We start from the raw sequence: 15,703 nt of genomic DNA, 5'->3' as shown, positions 1-15,703 counted from the left end.
AAAGAAACCCAAATCGCTTATAATAAGCCGACATGGCAACACTGATGTGATCAATGCAAACCCCGCCCCCCTTGATGCCCTGATTCGTCGTCGTACGACGGTGTCGCGTGTAGAAAACAGCAAACTACAAGCTCACAAGTTCGTTGCGGATGCTACGTGTTGTGAGCTTGTAGATCTGCGATTTTCGGAGGAGCGACACCGCCGTACCACGGAATGTAGAATGAAGCAGCAGGAAACGTCAGATCCTAGTCACAGCCGTCACTGGTACACAGCCCATCTCCAGTGTTGCCATGTCGGCTTTGGGCTTCTTTTTCTGTATAGTTGATTGTAAATATTGGTAGTTGCGTTTTGCTTATTTAGGCTTGCTTCCAATTTTTATTTTTATTTTTTTTAAACCAGTGGTTCTCAAATATTTTCATAAATGTTTCGTGCCAGGGAGCTTTTGTGTTGTTAGAATGTTGCTAAAAATGTTCCATATATTCTACATTTTATTTCAAGAGTTTTTGAAAATAGAAGATCTACAAGCTCACAACGTGTTGCTATTTTCAAATAGGTTGAAAGTGCTCATGTGGCCTATAGTTGCTTCTTTTGGGCTTGTTTTCCTAAACCCTGGTTGCTTATTTCTCTCACAAAACATGGCAACACTGTCTCTCATTCCACTCGTGCATATGTGAAATTCCATTCAACACAACAAACAAAAGAATATTGTGTTTATTATTAGTTATACGATATAAGCTTGATATCCAGGAAAAACAACTTTATTTTGGCATCCGATCTTATTCTAATATCTCATCAGTCATCAATCTCTCACTTAAAAAAAACATAAATAATAATAATCTAGAAATGGTCTCCAAAGCATTGTATTTACAAATGACAAATCGCTGTCTGAATGGAACATGGATAATTGGGCTGCAGCAGCAGCGCAGTAACACCTCCATCATGCTGCTGCAGCGCGCCGTGTCCTCAGAAAGCACAAGTTGGCACTAGGTGCGCGGCACGTACACACTTGGCAAGAGTCCCCCCTCCCCGCCTGTGCTGTGCTACCGCCCCCCCCCCCCCCCCCCACAGCCTATAGAGCAGTAGTTTTCAACCTTTTTTTGCGTCAAGGACCCCCAAATTGACACATATTAGCCCAGGGACCCCCCATTTGAAAAGATATGCCGGGGGACTCAACCATTTTAATTCCTTGGGGGTCCCAATCTACACAGCAGTATCATAATCAGTGTTCATGTAACTCTGAGAGTGTACAAATGGAACCAAATGGCCATTTGTACACTCTCATGCAGAGTTAAAGACACACAAGGTTCAATTTGGTTACTATCTATTAATTTGTCTGGGGACCCCTCAAGGGGTTCCAGGGGGTTCCACCACTGGTGGTCCCCGGACCACTGGTTGAAAACCACTGCTATAGAGCACTGTTTCCCAAAAAGCTGGTCGGGACCCATTTGTGGGTCGCGGACACATGGGTCACGAGTAAATGTCAAAACATAACAAATATGCAATGATTTTTCAAAATAATTTCATGGATACATTTAAAAATATATTTAAAAAATCCATAAATATTAAAAAGTAATGAAAATAGCCGATCTACAAGCTCACAACGCATGGCAAAGCATTGTGAGCTTGTAGATCTGCTATTTTCAAAAAAACATCTTGGGGTAAAAAGTGACAGGGTTCCTGGCACAAAATATTTTCAGATGGGGGTCCGTGGACAAATACATGTTCATTTTGGGGTCCTCGATATGAAAATGTTTGAGAACCACTGGTTCTCAAACATTAGGAAACACGCCCCCAAATAAGCAACTACACTTTAGAAACAAGCCCCCCCCCCCAAAAAAACGCAACCCGCAACTATACCAATATTTTCAAGCAAATTTACAGAAAAAACAAGCCCAAAGTCACTTATAATAAGTGGACATGGCAACGCTGTCAGTGTCAGCCACCCCTACGACCTCTGCTTCAGCGCTTCTTCTGGGTGAGGAGGAGCGGAGTAGGGGTGACGGTCTACCCTGCAACTACATCCCCCACAATGCATTTCTCAACAACTCCTTCTCTTTCTTCTTCTACGCAAGTCAACAAACAGCGCAAAAGCCCACTATGGAATGAGGTGTCTGTGTAGATGCCTGTCATTTAAACCGCATAGGCTAAAGTATTTCTCCTGGATAATATGTATATTTTCCATCAATGATTTGTCTCACATGTACCAGACAACATTAACCTGTCCTCAAAAAAACAGACATGTTTTCAGCGACCCCAATAAAAAGCGTTGATTTTTACTGCAAGGCATTTGATCTAGCCAGCTTAGTTTAACAATCTGGCAACAGTAGCCGAAGCAGCTAATCTTTAGCACATCTTGTAACGTTGCAACGCTAAAACATTTATATTAAAAACAGTTTTAAGTGCAACATGAGTAAACAAGAAGGTAGGTTCTAACCGTTCTACACACTGAACTAAGAGACTGAATGTTATCATAATAGGATTGCCCGCAAGATCTTGGCAACGCATGTGCATCTTGCGTTGCCAAGATGCACAATACGGTAGCTAACTGTTTTATGGCTTTGATGGCTTCATGGTTTTTGTTTGACAGCACTTCCATCTTTGTTGTGTGAATTAATATGTTTGGATTTTTTGTTTACATATTATATTTAAAGCTTATTTTTAATGAATATGTAATTTGTCCAATCTGTATGGTGGAGCATTGGTTCTCAAAGTGGGGTCTTGGGACCCCCAGGGGTACTTGAGGGGGTTCCAGGGGGTCCCCAGCTAAATGATGGACAGGAACCAAATGGACCCTTATGGGTCTGTAACTCTGAGAGTGTACAAATGGAACCAAATGGACCAAAGGGTCCATTTGGTTCCATTTGTACACTCTCAGAGTTAAATTAACATTGATTTTAAAATATCCCAGAGACATACATGCCATTAAATGGGGGTCCGTAGCCTAATGCATGTCAAACTGGGGGTCCTTGAAATTAAAATGGTTGAAATCACTGCTAGAGAGCTGTACAAATCTTCTATTATGGGGGTCCCTGGCTTATCTTTTCAAATGGGGGTCCGCGGTCTAATACGTGTCTATTTGGGGGTCCTTGACTCCTTGGCACGAAAAAGTTTGAGAACCACTGTGGTAGAGTATGTTAAATACAATATAACTTTTCTCACTTAGACACAGGATCTGACAAAAAAATGTACCTGATGGTCAAGACTCAGTTTACCCCCTGAGCAAGCAGGCAGGCTCTATTAGCTCAATGGTAAACATATCAGCACGTATGTGGGCAGAAAACCGGGTTCAAATCCGGAGTAGAAGAGGAAGGTTACATAGTAGTACAGCTTTAATATGTTCGATTCATGTTTATTTGGGGGTTCTGTAGTAACTCTCTCTGAGGATGATCTCTCTGGACCCCCTGCTGAAGATGTGTGTTTTAAAGGATGTGTACTGACTGCTTATTTAAATCAATTCTTATACAGCCTTTCCAAATGTGTAATACTCTCTCACTCTTTCTGATGAGTGGGAATGATCAAGCCTTGTGCAATAGAATAATACTTTTACAGCAACCTTTTTTGGTTATAACCTTTTAACTTTCTCGTCATGTCAGGTGACAAATGTCCACGGAAAAGAACAGACGCACTGCAGGACATCAACCTGTCTTCTTCACCTATCCTTGCTTCCTTCAAAGGTAGGTACCACAAGAACATAGTCCCAGTTTTCACCAATAACTACATGGATGCTGTATTTGATCTAATGTTGGCTATTCTTAAGTTTTTCAACAGGAGCTCGACACAAAACATGATAAATATGAACGACTTGTCAAGATCAGTCGAGACGTCACCATTGAAAGCAAGAGGACCATTTTTCTTTTGCACAGAGTGACAAGGTATTTGTCTCCTATTTTAGAAATGGCCTAGTGCAGGCTTGCATAATCTGCTCTTGTATATTTTTTTAACACGAAAAGTGAACTTGAAACTGGAAAATCATTTGATTCACCTAAATGATTCATGAAGTAATGCCACTCAGTTTAAGCATTCATGTTTTCCTGACTCTGATCAATTGGAAAAGACATTCAGTAGGACTAATGATTGAGCTGCTATTTCTGCTAAGGCTGCTAAGGCATTCTGGTTAATTACAGTTTATGTTTATTTTTAAACATGAACTGCTGTCGAGATAAGTCTGTTTTTGTTGATTTACATTATAGTTAATTGCAGTAGAATTGGACTAATTACATTCTTAACTAGATGATGTACGTTTTTAATTGGTAGTGTGCCAGATCCCAACGATATTCTGAAGGAGGCGGATGAAAAATTGGATGGAGTGAGGCAGAAGATTGGTCTCATTGCTGAGGAGCTGAGAGGAGAGGACATACACCAATTTCACAGAGCTTTCACCCCAGGTGAGTTTTCATACAGCCTACAAAGAAAAAGAAAAACGACTATGTTTCATTGTTCGTTGAGATTGGGCCTGTAAAGTACACTGTGCATAGACATTGTTATTGCTAAGATTCTGAAGTAGGTTAAATTAAAACCTGCTATGATTACTAGGATATACAAGTATTATTATCTTATAATAATACTTTAATTGAAGCCAGGCCTGAGCCAGCCCTTATGTGTGCGTATCACAATTCATAGTACAGCAGTTGTCTTCAAACTTGCCACAAAATCACTCATTGCTCTGGCATGACAACCGTTTACTTTTTCACCTTTACATGTGTCTCCACTTCTAATAATCAATAAATGTTTGCCATGTTCTCCCACATTTAGCCCTGTAGGCAGCGCGCATGTGCAAACTGGTTTTCATTTAGCCACAGAGGCGATACAGTACGCAAGCCTTCTACTGTGCATGCGCTGGACTCGCACGGCACACAGAACGCACTCAGAGTTACAGCTGACTCTGCAATCCATACACAGGCTCTATAACCTTACAATACTTGCCATTGAATGTGAACTGGCTAAACAAATGGACTTTAAATACATTATAAAGCAATATGGCTTATAACGATGTGCACATCTTTGTAGAGCTTGCTGTGTGTGTGTGTGTGTGTGTGTGTGTGTGTGTGTGTGTGTGTGTGTGTGTGTGTGTGTGCGAGTGTGCGTGCCTGCTTGAGTGAGTGCCTGCGTGAGTGTCTCAGTCAAATTAAATTCCATTTAGGAGAGAGAGCACGCCACATGCGTTTCTATTACTATAGCGTATTTGGGAAGAGCCCATTCACTTCACCCATTTTGGGCGGGAAACCCTTTTTGTAACTTGGGGTTCTTGTTGCTATGTACATTATATAGCAACATAACATTTTTGTAATCTTTGAATAAATATTTGAAGTTTTTCAAAAAACTTAGGTCAGGATTTAGAAGGCGTTTTTAGAATCGGCCTCCGGTCTAAATGGGTTAACCTATATTCAGGGGTCCAGTATATGCGCAGCCCTGTTCCCCGACAATACTTGATTTGATAGGCAATTAAATGCCAGTGCCAACTGTTTGTTGGCACTGGCCCTGCTGAAAGACCCATGCAATAGGATAGGCTATATGGATAATCTGAATGATTTATTATAAGGAGGGCACAGAATTAGTTGTGGGCTACGCCATGACAACTAGCCTACCAGATAGCGTTAGCTCCATCGTCTCCTCACCTCTGCTCATAGTCATAAATGACTCAAAAATGACAGTTGGGAGGAGACCCTGCCCTCTATACAAATACATAACCAATATAGATTACACTCAAAGGTGATGGGGACAGTTGGGAAGAGGCTCCCACTTCCGCTCACAGCTGAACAAGTGCACCACAGGGCGTTCTCTATTGCTGCTAATGCAGCGACAGAGAACACCCTTTCCTGCTGGCTTTCGTCCTGTAAACGACACTGCCAAAAGTCTTTGTTGGAGTGCCCGGCCAAGCTAGAGACAGAAACCTTACCCTTGCGCCACGTGGATGACTGATTAAAACTCCATCAAATATTCCAATAGCACACAATTTGAGTTGGTTCATGTCATGTGAACACTAACAAGTGTAGTGTAACGTCTAGGCTCCACTGGTACCATCAAGCATTACGTTGTGGGCCGTTCCCTTTGTAATCAATGAAAGGTGCTCCACTGCCGACGCGTGGGCTTTACGTTGCTTTCGATGGCTGCATCCAAGCAAAAAAATGTGTTGGGTTCAATGTTTGATCGTGATGCTGAACGCAATGTCCACACTGAAATCTAATGCATTAAAATTATGAGATAGATTGTATTATTGTAGGTAGGGCTACAATTGTATATTGGTTGCTTTTTCCTAATCATTCGCATCACGATGAGGGTGACTAGATGTCCTGGAAAATTCATGGACAGTCCCAAAGGTATGAGCAGTTGTCCTGTCCTGTTGGTCCCCTTGTGTAACTCAGAGAATTAACACTACTGGTTCATTTTGTTCCATTTGTACACTCAAGAGTAAAAGTAACACTATGGGTCTATTTGGTGGGTCTATTTGGTCTATTTGATTTACATTGTTGATTTTACTGTAGTAGCCTGTGAAATATGATGCTATGCATATTGCTACCATCTATAGCATACTGTTTAGCCCAGGGGCTTTCAACTGATTGTGAACCAGGGACCACCACCCTGACCAAGAATCAACCTGGGGACCACTGTTGTGTCGGGTGGGGATATGTGGGCTAAGATTAGTTAAAGGTGGGTTGGGGTGGCCCTTGAAGATTGCTTGAAATATGCTAGTGGTCCAGAGCTCAAAAGAGGTTGAGAACCAACCACTTATCTATTCCTCTTACTTTATCCAACATTCCATATTAAACTCATGTTAACTGATACTATACTGATTTGTAACATTTATGAGTGAGCAAACGCATGCCATTACATGGCCACATTTCCTAATAATGATGAAACTCCCTTTTCTGTGGAATTTCTTGACCTCAGACTTCCCAGTAACTGACTTCATTCACTCGTCATCTTAGGTCACCAGGTCATTTAGTGCACTGCTTCTCAAGTAGTGGTCCATGCCATGGCATGATTACAGGTGGTCCACGTCTGTCTTTTCTTGGCTATAGTGGTGGTGGTCAGGGACAGAGTCTCATGTCATTTTCTGGCTCCAACCTTGCCCTGGCTGTACATATTACTACATAATACCGTTACATAATACTAATATTCTTCAGGTATGCAGTGTGGCAATACCACTCTCACAGAGATACATCGTTACAAAAGGTAAATTACATTGAGCTTTTACTGACTGAAAACTCACCCAGAACTTCACAAGGGACTGTGTTTCATACATGTCTCTTGAAAGAATCTGTGGACAATGAGCTGATCCTCTACCATAGTAAAGCTTGAAGTACTTTTGGAATAGAAACACAAGCCTCCTCCAATGACCACTGATAACGTTTTTAATTCCACTGTCCTCATATCACACAAATACCAAATTACTACATTTCTCCAAAATAAAACAAAATGATGAACAAAAAAATCTTCACTTTATACATTACTGAATGGATGACCAGGGACCACATGAAATACCTTCACGGGCCACCAGTGGTCCACGGACCGCCATTTGAAAACCTCTGGTTTAGCCTAATAATCTTCATTTTGGGTTCTTTTTCTAGATATTTCATCACTTAAATCAAACTCTTCCCGTACCATCATCTTTTTCTTTATTTCACCCGTTCCTGTGATATGACTGATTTATATAATGTTGTGTGACCTTGATTGTGACCTTTTTGACCCAAAAGTTAATAATCTTGTCGGGGTAGTCTACTGATCATTCCCACCAAATTCCATGTAATTCTGTGCATCTATTTTCACTTTCACTTTGACTTGACCTGACATGTTGACCCAAAAGTTAATCATCTATCTTTGTGGCAGTCTGCCGGTTGACCTTCCACCATGCATAACATAGTCATATTCCTATCAGAAGATTTGAATACTATTACTATAGTTAGAAATAGAATATTTTGATATTAATTATTGAGGCATTTAAACGTTATACTCTATTTATTTGAAATTTCTGCAGTCCAAGGACATTTGTGATTTAGGTATGAAGGTACATCTGGACACCCTATTCGATTTGCACTGGTATTTGTGATATTTTGAGCCGGTATTGTAAACATTCTGCACATGTAACCACTCCCATCCATGTGAATCTGTAGCCTCAATCCATCAATGTAAACCAAAGTGTGCATTTATTTCTATGCAATATTTGTGTTGCAGATTCCCTTTCAGTTTTTTAACCTCTGGTTTAGATCTGCTGTCAAATTATGGGCCCACATGGTTGTGTGAGAAAGTGACTATGCTCACTGATGCCGTTGACGTGATGGACACACCCTCTGATAAAGTTGTTTTCCCACTAGAATCAACTATATCAGTTTTTGCAAGAGTAGCCAAAATGTCTGTGAAGTTTAGAGGAAAACATTAGTGGGAGTTGGACTTAGCTGTTATCTAGCAGCTGGGGAAGTCATTTTTAGATTGTGGTCACTCAAGAGTCACTGCTGCATCCCTTGACGACGTGACTAGTGGCATTTCCCATCAATTAAAGTTTTATTTTATTTTTATTCTTTTATCATCTTTACTACAATCATTGTGACTGAGCTCAGTATACGTGCTCTCTCGCCCATCAGCTGATAATCTTGCCTGGACTATAAGTCTCCAGTCATGTTTAATGGCTTTTCTTTTTTGAACAAGGTCCATTAAAGATATTGTGGGCAAAATTTGAACGGAATTGCCGCTGATAACCCGGGATAAGCGGCACTTTGATAAGCTGTTAAGCCTGGCCCAGCTTGCAGCTCTCTGCAGGCTCCCTACACAGAGACTTGTACAAACAGAAATGACGAGGCATGTTTTTCCTAGGGTGCACCTTAAACAGAATTTACTGCCCACTGTGCTCCAAGTCACCCATTACATTTTTTAACAATAATACACAAAAGGCTGTCATATATCGTGACTTTATCATGGATATAGGTGTTCCTTATTAAACGACCTTTGCTGCAATATAATCCAATATACAGTATCATAGCTTATAGTGGATTATTGCCTTTAGCAGCAAGAGTCACACACAATTTTTAACCAAAAGCATTATGTTGCTAACCAAAACCTAGCACAGCAGTTGGTTATTACGATTATACAACAGAGAATGTCACAATGTATTCCAATTGGGAGCTCCAGTTTCACCATGTTATACTCTCAAATATGTCAAATAGTACATCATCTTGGTATACCCAGGTAACCTCTGAATCATGTATTGTGATCTAGTGATCTGTATTCTGATGAAGACTATTTATTCATAACAAAGTCACTACGGTTTCCATTCTTATTACAATAGAAAAGATGGTGTGCAAATTCTGTTATTGTATTGTTACCAGGTCATGACTTTGGTGCACAATGCCTGCCAAGCCCTTGACTTTTCCATGGGCCGTGCCAATATATCTGTTCTAGTTTCCTTTTCCCTGCTCAGGTTTTCTCTTTGACCATAGGTAGCCTAAACGCAGCTATTGTAAAGTAGCCAATAATATGAATCGCTCCTGGCAGCAGACTCAGGAACTGAAGGGAGCTCCACCTGCTCGTCTCAAATCCTGTGTAATCTTTTCATGTCATATCCTGCCTGCCTGAGGGGTGTTTCTCTTATCCATTACCATTGGTCACTTTAGGATGGTTATGTTATGTGTTGATCATCCTTATGTAATGTCTCTCCAACAATATTATCTAAATCCAAGCCAGGAGAGGATTAAGTTCCTGCCAATTAGACTTTAATTATGTATTCTTGTGAGTGAACTGTGAAAGTTTAGTGTCTTTTCTAATTTGCCTCTAAATGTTGATGTTTCTATTGTGGAGAGCCTCCCATCATTTTATGGTTCACAAGACCACTACGACAAAAACAACAGACTAATGTTTAAAACAATGTCTGGAGTGTTTTGCAGCTTGTAAGTCTAACAGACGGGGTCTGTTGGAGAGTGTTGTGGTTGGACTGAGCTGAAAAATAATGAATGTGGTCAAAGTTGGCTGTCAAGATAAAGGGGATGAACTACATTAGCCAACAAGCTGTGTTGTGTTCTGTTGTTAGAGGCTGAGCGAAGAAAGGAGGTCCTTTGATGTTCAATGGCCGCTCTAAAAGTAAACTTGGGACACAAAGTCTTCCGTCCTGTGATTATTGGATCGTTGCTTACACAAGGGCAGAAAACAAATGAAGGGGGTCATCTCAGCAGGAAACGGTCTTTATGTGTGCATCATTATCTGCATTGTTGATCTATGTTTCAGCTGATGCATGTGTTTGTATTTGTATTGAAACAAGTAAGTCATACATCATAGATAGGTAGATACTGGACAATTCATCACAGTATTCACCCGCCTTATTTAGGGGTGGCTTTAGGTGAGCGGGTAGAGAGGCAGTCTGGTAATCAGAAGGTCACTGGTTAAACCCTCGGCTCGCCCATCTACGTGTCAAAGTGTCTCTGAGTCTGAGCAAGACACTTAACCCCTACAGCTCATCAAAAAAACATCTGAGAAAGCCTTCTGCTTGCTGGATGCAGAAAAGTATTTTTTTTTTTTTAATTTACTTTGTCTTTATTTTTCACACAGACAAAACAAAAGTTCAAAAAGGACATTACAATAAGGAAAACACAAAACGGAACAAAAGAAAAAGACAGAACAGTAAAAAAGAAAAGCAATTCAAAAAAGAAAAGAAAGGGACAATACAGGGGGGGGGGGGGTATACACTATTAATTTACTCTTATACATATGCCATTTCTCCCAACGTTTCTCAAAAATCTCTGCCTTAATCCTTAAATTATAAGTCATTTTTTCCATAAGACATATTTCTTCAATAACATCACACCAATGTTCCTCTCTAGGAGGGTCTGTTTTCAGCCATTTCCTTGTGATGGCTTTTTTAGCTGCCAGTGTCAAGATTTTGAACAGGTAAACGTCCTCGTGTCCTATTATGTCATCTGGTGTCAAACCGAGATACAAAATCCGGGGATCACAGACAATCTTGTAGCCCATTACTGCCTCCAAAACCCGGAGAACACTGTCCCAGAATGACTGTATTTTCTTACATGACCAGAAAATGTGTGAATGATTGGCGTTCGGATGCCCACACTCTCTCCAACAAAACTGCTGTTTACTCAGTTGTTTGCTTTTGATTTTAGGTGTAATGAAAAAGCGTATTAAATTCTTCCACCCAAATTCCCTCCATTGCTTAGAGTTTGTTGAAGATTGTTGTGTGGAACACATGGAACGCCACTCACTCTCAGACACCTCAATATTAAATTCAGATTCCCATTTCGATTTCACATACATTGTATTTCTTCCATGTTGCTTCTGCAAGCCTCTATACAGTTTGGAAACAATCCTTGAAGGTGTTTGTTTATATGCACCTGTCAAAACACCAATCACTTCATTTCCTTCCACTGATATCTCCTTTTTAATTTCTGTGTCATAAAAATGTCTTAGCTGAAAAAATCTGAACATGTCACCATTTTCCAAGTCAAACTCCCTCTTGAGTTGATCAAACGATTTGAATTCTTGACCCTCTAAAAGTGTACACATAGCTGTTATTCCCCTTTCTCTCCATCTTTCATACGTCTTATCTAGTTCCCCAGGTCTGAATTTCGTATTATGGGAGGGCCAGATCAAGAGTTTACTGTCACCTGTCAATTTATACTTTTTAACCACATCATGCCATATTCCCAATGTTTTGCTTACAATAGAATTGTCTCCCTTAAATTCTTTTCCACTTAACATGGCCTGAGGGGGAGCTCGACCCACGCCCACCTCAATGTCCTTCCACCTGGATTCATAGTTTGGGGAACACCAGTAGACGATATACCTCAATTGTGCAGCATAGTAGTATTCTTTAAAATTTGGCAGTGCTAGTCCTCCATTTTCCTTGTCTAATTGCAGAGTCTTGAATCTTACCCTGGGTCGAGCTCCCGCCCAAACGAACCTAGAGATCAACTTATCCCACGCAGAGAACTGTGATTCTGGTATTTTAACTGGGAGTGACAGAAAGAGATATAGCAACCTTGGTAAAATATTCATTTTGACCACTTCAATTCTTGAACTAAAGTCCAATATTATTGTAGACCACTTGGCTACATCCTTCTTTATCTGGTCATTTATTACATTATAGTTTGTTTCATACAATTTGTCGGCTTCTTGAGTGATTAGTACTCCCAGATACTTTATTGATGTAGCTTTCCACTTTAATCTATACATACTCCTGATTTCTTTATTCGGTATGTAATTGAGAGGAAGAACCTGTGTTTTCAGTATATTCAATTTATAGCCTGACATCTCTCCATATTCTGCAGAAAAGTAATTTTACCTCCCCCGGGTACCACGATACAATACTCTCCCCTTTCTTTTCCCTATTCAGTCCAAAACCAGTGCCCTGTTCTCTGAATAGCCTCAGCTCTCAGTTGTTTTTAAGTGACCATGAATTCACTATCCTATATTAAAATTCAATTGGCTAATGGGAGGGCCGGCTGGCAGACCACAGACCACCGTCATTATGACTCAGCTATAACCCCATCACATGCCCATATATGGGCATATACTGATGACATCAGGCATCTCCATATATGGGTATAAAAGTGACAAGGACTGACAGATGCAGAGACTCCATATGGGCATATCGGTCGGATTGGCGGTGAGTTGTAGGTGTGCGGGCTGTGTTGTGGCCCAAACTCAAGATTCAAACCTCTAGTACTTACTAAAATACACTCTTTTGCGAAAGATTATGATGTTTGTACTGTTTGTACTGAAGCCAGCCTGTAGAAGTACATGTAGCGACGATTATCATCCTCCCTGCTTGGCTTTCCTCTCCTGAACATGGGTCAATTGTGTTTGTATAAATATATGCTTGGCCAACCCAGATCCACTGCGGTGAACTACTGCTATCCTATCTTAATAAAGCAAGAATCTGTTATGCGGTGCCCTTCTGCATCTTTCAGTCATTTTCTTTGCAGTGCTGCTGACTGATCCATGCCTTTTCTTTTTATTAATTTAGGTATCCAAGAGTATGTAGAAGCGGCCTCCTTCCAGCACTATATCCGCCATCGCACCCTTATCAGCCTTGAGGAGATCAATGCCAGACTGGTATTCATGAAAAAGGAAAAGGAGGATCCTAAGGTAATTGCTTTGGGGTCATTTAAACTCCATTATCTTCTCCATTTTGGACAAAGTTGTGGTTCTAGTGCAATCATTATAATCATCATTTAGTACATTGATCAAGATTATGTATGAGGCTTGATATGAAGAAGTTGTGGATGCATTTTTGGATTTTGGTTTCATGCTTGAAGTAAAACTGATTTCTTACATAATGATATGATTAAGCTGTCATTATGGCTGTAAAACCTTACAATTACAAATTTCCTCCACGCTTGTGGCTCAATTTTGGTCCAGATATTACCTGTCCATAATCTCAGTGATCTTTAAAACAAAATCCATATGGTTATTACTGTATATCTATCCTTGATCGGTAAGACTGTATATTAAGGTCGGGTCTATAATACTTTATAAGCACTTTTAAGTTATAACATGTCTTTGTTATAAGTTGTTATGGATAATTATAAACATTTATAATGATTGTTATGAAGCCTTATAAGTGCATTACAATGCATTATAAATGCAATTATAATGCTTTATAGTCATGACCATTAAGTAAAGTGTTACCTGGTAGTTATAATGTGCTGTTCTGCTAAATTTAAACTGCATTATGACCAGCAATTATAATACTTAAAAAACCTTGTTATAAGTTCTTATGCATAATTTTAAACATTTATAATGTAATGTGTGAGTGTTATGATGCCTTATAAATGCGCTTATAATGCATTAGACCCGACCTTAATATACAGTCTATTGATCTTTGTCCTAAACCTGCCTGTTCACATGTACCAGGGTTCCGTTGAGGGCCTACCAGTGGCACCTGCACAGGTGCTGACCTTCCAGGTGACGCCGTCAGACTACCTGCTGGGTGTGGCCGACCTGACCGGGGAGCTGATGCGGATGTGCATCAGCAGCGTGGGCAACGGCGACATCGACACGCCCTTCCAACTCAGCCAGTTCCTGCGGCAGATCCACGACGGCTTCTCCTACATCGGCAACACAGGGCCTTACGAGGTCTCCAAGAAGCTGCACGTGCTGCGTCAGAGCCTGGGCAAGGTGGAGGACGCGTGCTACGCTCTCCGCGTTCGCGGCTCAGAAATCCCCAAACACATGCTGGCCGACGTCTTCTCCAGCAGAGCAGCTCTGATCGACCACGACGAGGGAGTGGCTTAACCACCTGAACCCTAGTGTCCCAATAGGCTCTATGCACAGCCACCATATTGGAAAGGAATTGGATTGGGCCTCTTCCTTACTTCCTTCACAGGTGTTACCAATGATACTAATGAAGGCTCTGTTCCATTCTGGTCAAACAGAGTCAGGGTGCTGATATTGTACATGTTGGCTCACTGGAAACACTCTGCTACACCAGTGGGTCTCAAAGTGTGGTCCAGGGACCCTCATGGTTCCTTGAGGGTGTTCCAAATGGCCCCTTACGGGTGTGTGTAACTCTGAGAGTGTACAAATGGAACCAAATGGACCCGTAAGGGTCCATTTTGTTTCATTTGTACAATCTCAGAGGTATGGGGGTCCTTGAAATCAAAAAGTTTGAGAACCACTGTGCTCCACTAAATGGAACAGAGCCTTCATTAGTGTCATTGGTAACACCTGTTAAAGAAGTAAGGAAGGGGCCCAATTTCTTTCCAATATGGCTGCTGTGCATAGAGCCTATTCTTGGGCGAATATTCGGCGAAAATAGCAGATCTAGTTGCGACACGTTGTGAGCTTGTAGATCGGCTATTTTCGGCGAAGAGATTTGTTGTGTAGAGGGGAAAAGGAAGTACGGTTTAAGTTGTTACATTCGAAAACACCCTCAACACGTCTAACATTGGTTATGTGGTTCACGGTGTGATTGTGTCTCGGTTTTTCAATGTGTTGTTTATACTGTTTGCAATTTTTTTTAATTCAATTTGACTGTGCATATGTTATAATAAGTTGCATATACTCATTTGTTCAAATCAACAGTTACAGTGTCAGCTGTGGGTCTGCCTTATTGCCACCCAATGAGAGGACTGTTCTAAAAAAACAACTTTACAACAACTCTGGTATTGCAGCCATGTTTGTTTTGTTTTTATAAAGGTCTGGTTGTTTTGCATTGATATCATGCACAGTAAATAAAGGATTCATGCTCCATGTATTTTTGTCTCCCTTTGCGAGTCTTAAAGCCTGCTTGATTATGTGTGTGTGAGCGTGTTAGTTTATCTTTCTCTCTCTTCTCTGCCCTCCCCCTGCCTTCTGACTCTCTATCACACAGATAATCTAAGGTAGAAGCAGTGGTTGCTGTGAGGGAAGCATGTGACCTTTGTACACTGTACGTGCCTACTCTGTGGCACTGCCTGGCATACAGCCTATCCTCTTCTTAACCACTTAAACCCTGTATACTGTATACTTATAAATAGCCTATCTACAAGCTTGTATTGTAGATCTGCTATTTTTACAGAATGTTTGCCTATTATGACATGCCCAGAATAGATACACGCTAAGCTACCGTACCGTGCCGCCTTCACTAAAGCCTGATATGCTTGCCTATAATTCAAGCATGAGGCCCAAATAGTCTTCACATTTGTATGTAACTTGAAGCCTTTGTAGATATTCCGGCACGCTCCAAGAAAACTGAAGAAAATCTTTTCCAGGGCCCCCCCCC

The 15,703-nt window shown here is 40.9% G+C and overlaps 1 protein-coding gene across 1 annotated transcript; it reads left to right on the top strand.

The window, feature by feature from the left end:
• Window positions 1-2,314: 2,314 nt before the first annotated feature.
• On the top strand, window positions 2,315-15,196 carry tsnax (translin-associated factor X). The gene is made up of 6 exons (XM_084076601.1): window positions 2,315-2,422; window positions 3,594-3,674; window positions 3,758-3,872; window positions 4,255-4,385; window positions 12,965-13,086; window positions 13,855-15,196. Exons 1-6 carry the CDS (start codon window positions 2,407-2,409, stop codon window positions 14,233-14,235), a joined length of 846 nt encoding a protein of 281 aa, XP_083932727.1. The 5' UTR covers window positions 2,315-2,406; the 3' UTR covers window positions 14,236-15,196.
• The last annotated feature ends 507 nt before the right edge of the window (window positions 15,197-15,703 follow it).

This window comes from Gymnoscopelus microlampas (assembly GCF_963454915.1).
Source record: "Gymnoscopelus microlampas genome assembly, chromosome: 13".
In the NCBI taxonomy this organism is placed as follows: Eukaryota; Metazoa; Chordata; class Actinopteri; order Myctophiformes; family Myctophidae; genus Gymnoscopelus; species Gymnoscopelus microlampas.
The sequence above is the reverse complement of the archived record's forward strand: the minus strand, read 5'-3'. Positions and strand labels throughout refer to the sequence as shown.